This window comes from Triturus cristatus, chromosome 7 (genome assembly GCF_964204655.1).
Source record: "Triturus cristatus chromosome 7, aTriCri1.1, whole genome shotgun sequence".
NCBI classification, from domain to species: Eukaryota; Metazoa; Chordata; class Amphibia; order Caudata; family Salamandridae; genus Triturus; species Triturus cristatus.
In genome coordinates, this window is record NC_140590.1 from 770508256 (window position 1) to 770520836 (window position 12581).

Genomic DNA, 12581 nt, shown 5'->3' on the forward strand with positions numbered 1-12581 from the left:
GAAGGAATGGCTAAGAGTGTGCTGTATGCCCATGCTTGCACAACCTACGCTGCAGCAAGCCACAGAGTGCGGCCAGTGGTAACTTACCACCCTCTGCGCTCTAGACACTGCCTCGGAGCATGCAGGAGGAGAGGACACATAGCCCAGGTGCAACTAGCTGCATGTAATGCTGTTAATGCTTCTTTCAAGGTCATTGTATTGTGGAACTGGAGGTATAAGGTAGAGCTCATAGACTCTGGGCAGAAAGGTCTAGATGAGAACAGCCTTGAGGGAGCACGTTTGCGAGAACACCCCGTCTGGAACGGCTTTGATGGGGTGCAGGATGATTGAATGATCTGGAGTCTTTGGTAGAATACGTTCAGACTTGATCACAATCTGGGGGAAACAGTGTGGGTCCTACTGTCTTGGCAGGAAGAGGGTATCTCCTAGCGAGGGTATGTCCCCTGCAAAGTGGAAAGTAGCACTATCTGCTCTGCTAGCTAAGTGTGGAGAGTACATCTGCTTTCCTCCATAACCTTGAAATTGACAGTATGGACTTGCTGCATACTGCAAAAAGTGCAGTGTCGGCTAGATTAGGCAATGTGGAAGGCGGCTTTTACTGGGCACTCTGTAAAACAACTGTTGTCCATGTAAAATGACCGTGATTGTATTTTCCTGATTGAGCAATGTCACCAGGCGGCTGTCTAAATACCATAATTTGCACTCGTTTTTTACAAATTCCTTTGAAGGGAGGATTTAATAAAATCCCCCATGGTTTTATGGCCTCTTTTACTGGCCCCATATCGTGCAAAAGTGCACCATCTGCTGAAAAATTATCGTCCGGCACCTACAAGTCCCTGCCATGTGGACCCGGACTCTGCCTTCCAGACAGAAAGCTGGCTCCCCAGAAAGATTGCATTTAGAGCTAAAACCCAGAAAGAGGCGAACTTTAAACCCCACTTCCCCCGATTCAAATGTATTTCCATTGTTTACGGGTATCCTCTGCTCTGACTCTTGTTGGTTTATCTTTCCAGGTCAATGCCTCGGTCCCACTTTGCGGAAACGCCATCAAATCGAGAAGTGTCTACAGGCGAGGAGGTGGCTCCGTTGGTAGCTTCTGTTGTTGCACAAGACTCCGCAGAGAGCCAAGTACCACCCACTGCAAAAAGTGATCCAGCTAAAGTACCCAAGTGGCTAAAACTGCCAGGTAAACACTGACTCATGGCGGGCAGTGCATATTTTGGCTGGAAAATATGACTTGCAGTTCAGTGTCTTGGGTGGCTTCCCAGATACCACATTGCTGATTCCCGGCTACTGACCTGGGAATCAACTGTCTGATATCCGGGCTGTTACGAGTCACCACTTGTGGATCTGAGAATCACATCAGCTGTTTGGTATCTGAAAATTGATCACTTGCACTAGAGATGGAGATTATATGTCAGTACAGTGTCTGTGAAATGGTGGCTGGGAGTGTGAGGTCGTCAAATTGGTGACTGGTAGTGCAGTGACTGAGGATCTGTAGCTGGCAGCAGAGTGCCTGGGAAATGTGGCTGCCAGCTCAGTTTCTGGAATTACAGTGTTTGAGAATCTGGGGCTTGCAGTGGTGTCTAAAGATTACTGATTGGCAACACACTCTTGTAACTGGTGGCTGGCAGCCCAGTATCTCGGCGCTGAAGGATGGCGGTGCAGTGGCTGGGGATGTTATGACTGGTAATCGGTAGCTGGGAATACCATGCTTGGGAATTGGTGGCTTGCAGTTTGGGATCATAAATGCAGTGTCTGGCAGACCGTTGTGCCGGAAGGAAGTATATGGGATTTGATTATTATCAGGGCAGTATATGGTAATAGGTGGCTGACCACTTACTGTCTGACAATTGGCAGCTCTTAGCTTAGTGTCTAAGTGCTCATTTTCTAGGAATCCAGGTTTGGCAATGTAGGATCAGGGTCTCGTTGACTGGCAGGATTATGTTGCAGTGTGTAGTGTCTGTTTCGCTTTCTGGCAGCAAAATGCTGATAATTGGTGGTGGAGGTCCAGTGCCTTGGACTTGGTGGCTAGGATTAAACTGTCTGGCAGTTTTTGGCTGACAGGTGTATCTATAAATTTGTTGCTGATGGCCCAGTGTGTGGAAGTTTGTGTTTGGGAGCAGAATATCTGGGTTTGCGGCGCGGTGTCTGGCAGTTCAGTGTCAGGGAATCCATGTTTGACTGTGCAGTAATACAAACACAGCCCAATTTAGGCACGATTTTTGTCCAAGTTGTGGTTGAGAACTGCATACTATGGCTGTGTGATATGGGACCTGTGGGTGCATTTTGCCCATCAACTACCTGGCAGGTGTACACAGTGGCAGTTTCTGCTTACATATGGTAATCCATTGTACCCTAGTGGTTGGTGCTCATCAATAAAGCAAAAGGCGCTACCTTTCGGTTCACTTGTATAGAGATTTCACAGCCCTAGTCATTGGTGTGCTTCTGATAATGGCCAAGGGGCTGGTTGATGAAGCAGTGAACAACACTGGGTGTAGTATCCCAGGCGGCTTATCTTGATTGTTAAAAACTGAGGCCACAGCAACCGTCTGCCATACTGTGTCCCCCGAGAGAGGTTTGTGGCATCCTAACCTACAGTGTGGTGTCTCTGACCTCTCATGGTATACAAGTGCTGGAGCAGTCATATCAGTGGCTGGTAACAGAGTGCTCTGGACCGTGTGGAATGGAAATGGGTGGCTCGAAGTGCATTGAGAAGAATTGGTGGCTGTCAGCACAGAGTCTGCATACTGGAAGCTAGTAGAAGTGTCCAGTTAACGTTAACACAGCAGTACCTGGGAATCGGTGACTGACCGAGAAATGTCCGGGAATCTGGCTGTCTTCACAATGTCTGGGGTTTGTGCTGAGAGTGCAATGTCTTAAAATCAGTGGCAGGCCACAGAGTACCTAGGAGCGCAGTGTCTGGTAATCCATGGGTAGAAGGGCAGCGCATGAAATCTGTCAGACTTGATACCAAAATATTGGGGTGGGATTCAGAGGTACTGAGCAACCCTTGCAATCAATATGATCCGGGTGGGGCAAGTACTACTACAGCTACAGCTCACTAAAGGTTTGATTCTCAGGGAGGAAACAGTCAAGGCTAACATTGAAAAGTGGTGAGGCTTTAGAAACTCAGACACAGGAAACACAGGACTAGAACACAAATAAATGTTCAGTCATTACTTTACTTTGTCAGCACAATAGGTCTCTATTTAAAAACCGCGTAATAGCATAGAGTTGTGTCTTCAGCAGTATCGCACAAGACATGCAATTATCCGGCCTATCTTGTCTTTGTGCAAGACTCTAGGGTGGCGGTGTTCATTTTGTGGTTGCACAGTGGAAAGCATGAGCGTGTTAAGTACAGTCAGCCTTGGGCGTGCCTGACATCAGATTGTTATTTATTTACAGTGCGTTTCTATAGCGCTTCTTCACCAAGTGGGATTAGATATGTATAAACTGTCCGGTGACAGTCGTTTTCCTTTGTTGGGTGGGCCATAGTGCAGTCCTAGCCTTAAAATGTATTCTTGCTCACAATAGTTTCACTTGGGGGCGAATTCTTTCCACCAAGGGTGGCAAATTAATCTAGTCTCTTGTAGCCCAGCACAACAATGCATCTACCCACAATTTGAGGTCTGCGTAAGCCTCAGCCAATCGGACATGGGAGGGCTTGATAGAGTGGAAGCAGCCATGGAGGTCTATGGCTAAAGTGGAAAGAACTCCTGAGGCAGTAGTCTGAAAGTACGTTTTAGCTTAAAGCTTCTTTAGTTCTCCAGTAGTAATCCTGGGCCCCAGCTGTATAATGAGCACAAGAGGGCCTCTCGCAGGCAGATGTGGACGGAGGCACAGAGTGTTACTCATCTGATTTGCGGTGGACAACAATAATAACTGTAGGGCAGCAGGTCCTCATGGCAGGTCGCATATTGTCTCGGAATGACGGCTCCGGCTGCCTAGTCTGGGAAGCCTATCTGTAGTGCATGCAGTGTCTGGTAATCTGTGGTTAGCAGTGCACTGTACTAAGGGAGCATATGCATTGTCCATAAATACACAATAGTTCTACGGTCGCACATTACATTTATTCAAAAGGTTTTGCCAGTTTTCAGTATAAATCTGGAGTCTTCCTCCCAACATGCTTTGTAATCCCTCACTGGAGGTAGAACGAACCCTTCATAGAGTGGATATTGAGAGGACCGGTCTCTGCGTGGAGTGTAGAAAGGAGTTTTGTTTCTCAGTGCCCTTAGTTTTGATATTCTACTATTCTGTAAGGGGGTTTAATCTGTACGTTTGAGCTTTCTGGTTTAGCTATCGGACATGGCATAGTAGACTTGTGGGTGGCACATTTGTCAGGTTTGGAGAACATCTGGCAGGTGATAGCCTAGCCTAGGTGGTCCTGGGTGTAGACGAAATGTCACAAAGAGCCTAATGGTTTGTAGGGGAGCAGTGGTTGTCTACGGATTTAGATGGGAGGGGGGGGGGGGGGGACACTGAGTGCAATACCGCCATTAAGGGTTGGGATCTGGTATTTCTGGGGACTGATTTTATCTTTTTACTTTTCTACAGGAAAGAAGTGAACGAGGCCCAGATGTAACCTGATGAAGATGCTATTTGTGAATTGGGATGATGTCCTGGGGCTGTCGAGTGACGCGAATATTGGGGTTGTGCCATGCTTCTTTGTGGGTGGGGGTGCTGATGTTGTAGGGGCCGTGTTTTGTCTGCAGTTTATTTCTGGCTGTAATTGCTGCAGGCCCTTGTCCTGAACAACACTCAACTTTTCCGCGGCCTCACACGCTCTGCGACAGATGGGCGGATGGTTGGTCCTTCTAATCTACATCCCATCTGAAGCTGGAGGATGATGCAAATAAATGTTTTGCTTACTGGAAAGTGCACCATTTCCTTTTGCTTGAAAAAAAATAGTCAAAATGCGCCACAGGCAGTTGTTGCTGTCACACTTCTCACTCAGGCACGAGGATAAACTCCACTTCCCGTGCTCCCCAACTGCAGCTGGGTATGTTTTCTCGAACATTCTAGTGTTATCAGATGGACACACCTGCCCCTAGCTCTGACTTTACAGATCTCCCCGTTTGTTACACACATGGTCAGTAATTTCCCTCGGCTGATTAGAACGTTTTGCGCCCGCTCTCTCACCGCGGTGGAGCCCTTCCCATTGTGTAGATGTGATGAGAAAGGAAGCACTACACTGGTGAGAAACAGATTGATCTTGGCAGATAAGCGAATGAAGCAAGCAGCCATACAGCCTGGCATTTTCACCGTTTCTTCAGTTGTCTTGTGATTTCTACTGGTTTGAAGCTTTAAGAGGGCCAAACCATGTCTCTGCAAAATCGAAGGAGCAAAGAGTTTGTAGTTTTAGGTCTCGGCCACAGACAGCTTTAATGTTAGCTGGCCGAAGGCAGACCCAGTGCTTAATTTGTAAAATATTAAGTGCCAGGGCTCTGATCAGGAGGCCACTGCAGCCTGCACCACCCATCGCCCTTGTCATTGCTGCCAAAACAACTACTAACCATCTCTATTGCATGTAAATGCAACAGTTCAGATTATTCCAGGTCCACAAAGCTAAAGGATTGGCTGGGGAGGGGGGGGGGGGGGGGAGGGTGCTATTAGCAATTTCTTAATGTATATTGTTTTCCTAAACAACTGTTTTACTGCTCATCTCTAAATTACCTGAGCAGCAGCACCTTGTGGCAGACAGCACCTGAAAGCACCGGCTCAAATTAAGGACTGGGCAGACCTATTGTTTCCATTGCATAACATATACTTAGATGGGCTTTGGGTCTGTCCCTTGCACACAGTGGTCAAAGTGTATTTTAAAAAAAGCATGGGAACGTGATGCTGCGCGCAGTGTGGGCGGGGTGAGTGAGGATAGAGGCAGGGTCAAAGGCAAGGCTTAAAAAAAACAAAATATTCTGTAACTATTTTCGGTCTTTCACCTTTAGGTAACAACTACATATGAAATAACAGATGGCTTAAATTAAAAATAAATGCTAATTAAGCTAATCCGTTGGAATTGCACTGATGTACATTATGGAACCATTATTAGTTATTGCACTGCAGTGGTCTGTGTGTGTGTGTGTGTAATCAGAGAGCTACAGAACTGAATCCTGGTTGGTGCAGAGGAGAGTAGTGAATTGTGTAAGTTTAGTCCTACGAGGTCCCAGTCTGTGACAGAAAGCACTGTGAATATGTAAGGCCTTATTTTAAACATGCATTACACACAGTATACGATAAGCTGCTACAAAGTGTTCAAAAAGTTTTAAGATAAAATTAAAGTGTTTCCAAAATATAGATTTTAGTAATACCAAGACTGTACGTACGCACGTCACACTCACTTCACAGCTCATCTGGTGACTAACTCCCTTGCAATACCTGTCAAAAAGAATAAATGTGTATCATCAGGAAGCTTCAAGTGATTCCATCAATTAAAGCCTATATCAGCTTTAGAACAACCTTTACATTTGCATATTAAAACTAGAATGATGCAGCAGGCACTCTGGCAAGAAGGCTTGTTTAGCTGTTTGCCCCTCACTGTTTTCAGTACAGGCGACTTCCTGCCTTGTACTTCTGCTGAAGCATTTCAACTGTCGGAATTAACCATCTCTGAGACGGTTATCTTTTCACAAAACATAGGTGAACGTTTTTCCTTAAATAAAAAAATGTCCCTTCAGATCCCGCCCTCTGTGACCATTGCTTGCACATGATGATAGTTTTATTTTCTAAAGTTGTGCGCTCTATTTTCGGTACTTTTGTTCTTGTAAGTGTCCCAACCAGGAGCATTTCGGTCTAACAGTGTTTTGAATGGATGAGTTGTATCGTTTCACAGCCTACTTGAGGAGACTGTCTTATTTTGTATTCAGCATTCCATGGGCGTGCTTGTGTTAATTTGTTCTCCTCCCTACTTCTCCCGCCGCTCTCTTTTCACTCACATTGCTCCCCTTCCCACTCGTCATGTTAATGTAATTTTATTTTATTTTTTTCTTTATTTTTACAAGGTCCTACCAGCTGCAAAGTGCTGCTGGACTACTTTCGTGCTTCCTGTGCACTCATTTATCAGGATTTTATATTTTAATGTACCATTCTAACCTGGCTGTCTGCTGTATTACAACTGTATAGAAAAACGGATCCTGTGGTATGAGGCAAGAACATCAGGCATCTTTGAATGGGTTTTGTTAATTAGATTTTAATAGTCTGATGGCATGCATGCATCTTGGTACATGTGTTTGTTTGCCTGACATGGACAAAGCTAATAGCTTAGCCTTTTAGAGTAGAGGCGTATTGGCCTTGAAAATGCCTGTTTTTGTGTGTGGTAGAGGCATCATGGCTGTAGCAGTTTCATGATGGAGACAGGAGGTGCGGCTCATGGATGGAAATTATCTTATCATAAATGGGATAAATAGCTGTTGCATCAAGGTTATAAAACTGCTTGTTTTTCATTTACTGTAACAAATCAAAAGATATGTTATACTTTGGTCATTCCTTTTCCTATCTAGGTTACTAGAGGAATCCTTGCCAAGAGGGCCACTATGTTTCAACCCTGGGCTTGATTTAATTAAGGAATGCATTCTGGGAATTGTATTCCAGTTTTGCTTCAGTTGATCTCAATTTACAGCCTACAGTTACAAGTAGAAGGAGGCATGAAGCATGGTGGTAGAAGTCTGCATTGAGTCAATGGGTAGCATTAACCATATTACTATAGTTGCTCAGAGTGGTTTGAGTTAGATCCATCTTTATTACACCTTAACTCCTGCACAGTCAGGCTGTATAGAAGTGTCTGGATGCCACTTTTAAGACCGTCAGTGCAATTCGTTTTGTTTCCCTTTCTATCTTTGCCTTAAGCTATGCCCAAGTCCTGTATTTTGCTAGTATTAGGGATTTTGTTGTTTGCATGTGTAATAGCGGAACCAATAGCTTACATTACATGCTGTAAAAAGAAAGCCTGAACAGGGGTGCTACGATCTCAATTCTTGATCTCTTACTACTGTATCAAACAAGCATTGGGAAAGCTAATAGGTCTAGTCTTAACACTTGCCGCTTTAGCCCATTACAGCAAGACACGTGAAACAGAGCCAAAAAAAAAGTGTACAGAAAGGGCTGTTGTAAATTAGTCTCTCATGCAGTTTAGTGCAAGCACTGCAATGGAGCTGTATGGATACACCCAAATAGCCAATAGCATTGGATGAGAGTTGAATACTCCACTGGTTGACTCAAGACAGGACTGAGAGTTTCCAGCCAATAGCTGAAAAAGTCTGGTTGAAAGCCAGTAATTGAGAGGGGCGGACCTAAACCCATATGTACGGTGTTATTAATAGGTCGGTTTGACAGTTGTTCTGTCAAAACTAAGACCAAAAATGGGCAAAGAAGAGACCTGGCAAGGGAAGCTCTTGCACACTCTTTGTACTACAAATGAATCTTTTGCACCAGCAGTGGACAAAGGCCTCTGTGCCTTACTGTATAAGTACCAAATAACAATACAAAACTAGGGCATCATTTTAATTGTGCACCAGGGAAAGTAATTTGGAGACCTGGGGACACACTGCATCCACACTGTGGCTCTTTTACTCGATAACTGGAATGCAGAGGAACCAATTTTCCTGGTTTGTTTGCTTTAGGGCCCATGCCACCCTTGCTATGATATGAATATAACATAGTGAATGTTTACTAAAGAGCTCGGAAGAGGTGACTCTGTGTCCTCTTAGGCATTTCATACACAGTGCCCCCAAGAGAAGCACAAAGGGTCATCCTTGCCCTTTACCTCTGATCCACCATGCACATGCAAAGTAATAGCAGATAATGCACACTATTTATTTTACAATGAGACCACTTTGCTGTCGCTTTGTGAATCCTTTTCTTGGGGCAGTCAGTGGTAACTGGGCATTGGCCATTGGTGAGTGCTCTCGTTTAGCTCTAGTCTCCAAAACTTTCAAACTCTAAATCGCATATCCAGTCCAGTCTGGCCACTTGACTTTCCAGGGCTAGTGAAGTTGAGCAGTTAAGATTGTTTCTAGGAAGAGGTGTAATAACACTATAAATAATATGATAAACCCAATGTCCAGTCAGTGCTATTACGTTTAAGAAGAATATGATTTATTTGCATGAAATGACCATAGGGCAATAAAAACAGTTGTACTGGAAGGAGACCAGAAAGCACGCCCTTTGTTCTGAGTTAGGACCCCCAAACGTATTAATACATTTTATTGCGAGGTGCTCTGCCACTTTTAACCAGAGGGCACATTATTTACCTGTGCTAACGTGTCTGACTCGAGGCTGGAGTTCAAGATCTACTAATATAGTATTAACACATGTTTGTGGGGAAGGGGTGCCCAATGGAGCACCTTGTTGTATCCTCTAGGTACGTTAGGTCTGCCCTAGAGTCTTGATAGTTCTGGTGGTAAAATAGAAGAATTCTGCAAAGTTGGGACCAGAAAGTGGAATTTCCAACCAAAACTATTATAACAAAAACCCTAACACCAAAAACGTACCTTCCGGTATATGAACTGGGGTCACACTCAAGTGTTCAGGTGTTGCTTAACATCTTTACTTAAAGTTTATAAATTAAACATTAACAAAAATACATATGAGTAACAAGACACAGAAAGACATTACAGTACACCTGTTGTAAAACATCTTGGATGGATGGATATACATAGCAGATCTCATTGATAAGTAGTCAAATATAGAGGAAAAGACATCACGTTCCGTTCATGCATTAGGAGGGGTAGGATCCTTGCGGGTATGAGCAGGTAAGCAGAAACGTCTGACAAAGTATTTTTTGGGCTAGCAGGGCAGCTCAATAGTGCACAGTTTAAGGTTCTTCAATGTTGTTCCAACAAACCATGTTATGTAGCCTGTCTGAATATTTCGGAACTAAAACGAATAAAGGAACACAAGGTACTTATAGAACAGCCAATAAGTAGAATCAGGCATACAAAGAACTACTACGGCAAAGGAGACCCCAACCCTGGATGGCATCCGCAAGTTGGTAAACTTGCTAAATTTATCCCGAAGTTTCTGTCATCATAGCAAACCTGTTGTTACCAGGAACCAACAAAGCCTATAAAAAGTAAACATCAAATGGTTCCACAGGGAATGCTTAACGCTCAAGCAAACCCTAGCAAACACAATAAGACTCAGACGGGGTACCTTACATGGAGAAGCCCACCCAGTTTCACTGAGGCAAGAGTATAAACATCTCATCAAATATAAAAAGAGTCATCTGCACATAAAAGCCTGGGCAGCATTCAAATTAGAAATAGAAGATAAGAATGTGAGGCGCTTTTGGAACTTGGTCTGATAGGGCTTTGAGGGGCCTGCCGAAAACCTAGAAACTGGCTTTACAGTGATCTCTTGGGTGCAGCATTTTTGCAGCTCCTCATAACTCCCACCCCCACCTGGCTCTACTATGCAGACCACCTCCGTTCCTAAAAAAAGCTCGAAATATTGAGCCAGTCGACATGTTTAATATGACTGCTGCAAACACCCAAGGGTTAAGTCAGGTATTCGCCAAATATTTCCATGTGGCAATTCTCAGAGAAACAAATGAAAGCTCCTGACCTGGAAGAAATTCCAACTGATACATATCGTAACAATGTGTCAGTCTGGGCTCTTGCACTAACCACAGCTTTCAATTCAATCTGGGAATTCCAGGACACTCCGGCTTCTTGGCAAACTGCAGTATTCATGCCATTGCATGACAAGCATTGGAAATGCAATAGGTCTCGCATTTGCTTAATTTAGAGCTATTGGCGTAGTAAATGGCGTTGTAAATGACAATGTCTTTTACCCCCTGTTGACCCCCGCAAAGCTCATCAGCATGTGCCCGTCATAAAAAGGAATATAAAAATTTAGGATTGCGCAAAACTACATATCTTATGCGAAATACATCATCAGCATTTGTTTTAAACAATTACGCCTGTGACAGTTTTACAAAGCTATTTTCGTTTTTACCCTCACTGCTGGTAAAGTTTGAAAAATTCATGAAATTGTGAAGTTTCTTGAAGAATCGAACATGTGAGTTTCTGTAATTTCGCACACCCATTCACATAGCCCTGCAAAATTCTAGAATCAGGTATGAAGACGCTGCTGTCAGCCTGTACACCATACACCTACGGGGCAGGTGTGGTAGGGCACCACCCCGGACTCAGTGCTTTGAAGGTGGGGTAGGTGAAGGGAGTATTTACAAGATAAATACAGCTAACTCCATTTCTGAACATTGCTAACGCTGAGAAGCTTTCCTCCCACCCCTCTCTCTCACCTTAGAGACCCTCGTAGGCTCCTGCTCAGAAAGTGAGACAGGCAGGTATTCAAGGTAAAGTGGTGCTTTAGCACACGTACGGTTTCAATTTATCTTCTCTGCTGTGGTAATAATTAGCTAGAAGTAAAACGACATTTATCACACAGCTGTGGAGCTCTGTTTACAGCCTTCGATTTGCACAACACCCAGAGTCTATCCAGCATTTTAAATCACCCCCAAACTAATGTTCGTTCTTTGCACTTTCGACAAACGACGGCTGCAGCACTCACAGCAGACAAATCACCCCCACCAGTCCTCGGCCTGGACCGGACACTATGAACTACCATCACAAGTCCTAATTCAGACGCACTGGAGAACAGGAACACCGTTCGAGAGAGCCGAGAGCACCACAAGGGCACACTGATGGTGGACCGGTGCGTAAACACCGAAAACAACACGAGCAGGGACAGGAAGACATTAACAGGGCAAGACAGCATGGACTGAGAGAAGAAGCAGCCATTCACAGCATGCCCGTGAGATACCCCATGATAACACATCACGTCACTGGAGACCACCAGAGCAACACAGAACATGCATGTACTGCTCTCGCCCCACCACATGGGGTGGTTTACTAAAAATGAGCTTTTGAAAAGAAATTAATTGGCAGTTGTGCTATTCACAAGCACTGTGCACCAGAGATCTTGGCATCGCCAGTTTTAAGAGTGCTCATGCTGCTGGGGAGCCGTGTTCGCCTTGCTGGATTCACACTTGTGACACACAAGGCTCCGTCCACAATGCACAATTAACTCAGTGCTCCACCGTGCAGCTCGAGACATTTAAGATGTCCGAAACTGTTTTACTCCCTTAGAAATCGTGTTACTCCGACTTTTCGCCAGCAAGAAGAAAAAGTAAAAAAAAGGGTCTGGTAGACACAACCTAACCACAGACACAACGGGTGCACACAAACTAGCAAGCCGTTTGCAGGGATTTGGAAGGAAGTCCCGAGCTCGCACAGCGCTTATCTCCGTGCGGAGCAAGTCAAACACACAACGGAGTTCAGAATATTGAATGACTTTGGTCTGATTCAAACCGGAATACAGCAAACTGCAGAAATAGGCACGAGGGGGTATCAGAGTGCAGAGGAGACGGAGGGCTGGACTGGACTGACTGAAAAAACATAGTGCCTAATGACTAATGAAGCACACTGTGTAACGCCGCAAGTGAAAGATCCAGTCCAGATGCGCGGGGCCAAAAGTGGACAGGGCGGTAACAAGGAAGGACTAATAAGCCTCTTTTACAATAGAAAGCCAGCGTTTACCCTGAACTATGACACAAGCCAATG

The 12581-nt window shown here is 44.7% G+C and overlaps 1 protein-coding gene across 1 annotated transcript in view; it reads left to right on the forward strand.

Annotated features, from left to right (window-relative positions):
- ASPSCR1 (ASPSCR1 tether for SLC2A4, UBX domain containing) overlaps positions 1-6009 on the forward strand; it is an 837953-nt gene extending 831944 nt beyond the window's left edge. Inside the window, exons 15-16 of the mRNA XM_085617557.1 lie at positions 1014-1186; positions 4558-6009. Coding sequence (XP_085473683.1) covers positions 1014-1186; positions 4558-4568 — 184 coding nt within the window. The 3' untranslated portion in view covers positions 4569-6009. The remainder of the gene's footprint in view (positions 1-1013; positions 1187-4557) is intronic.
- The last annotated feature ends 6572 nt before the right edge of the window (positions 6010-12581 follow it).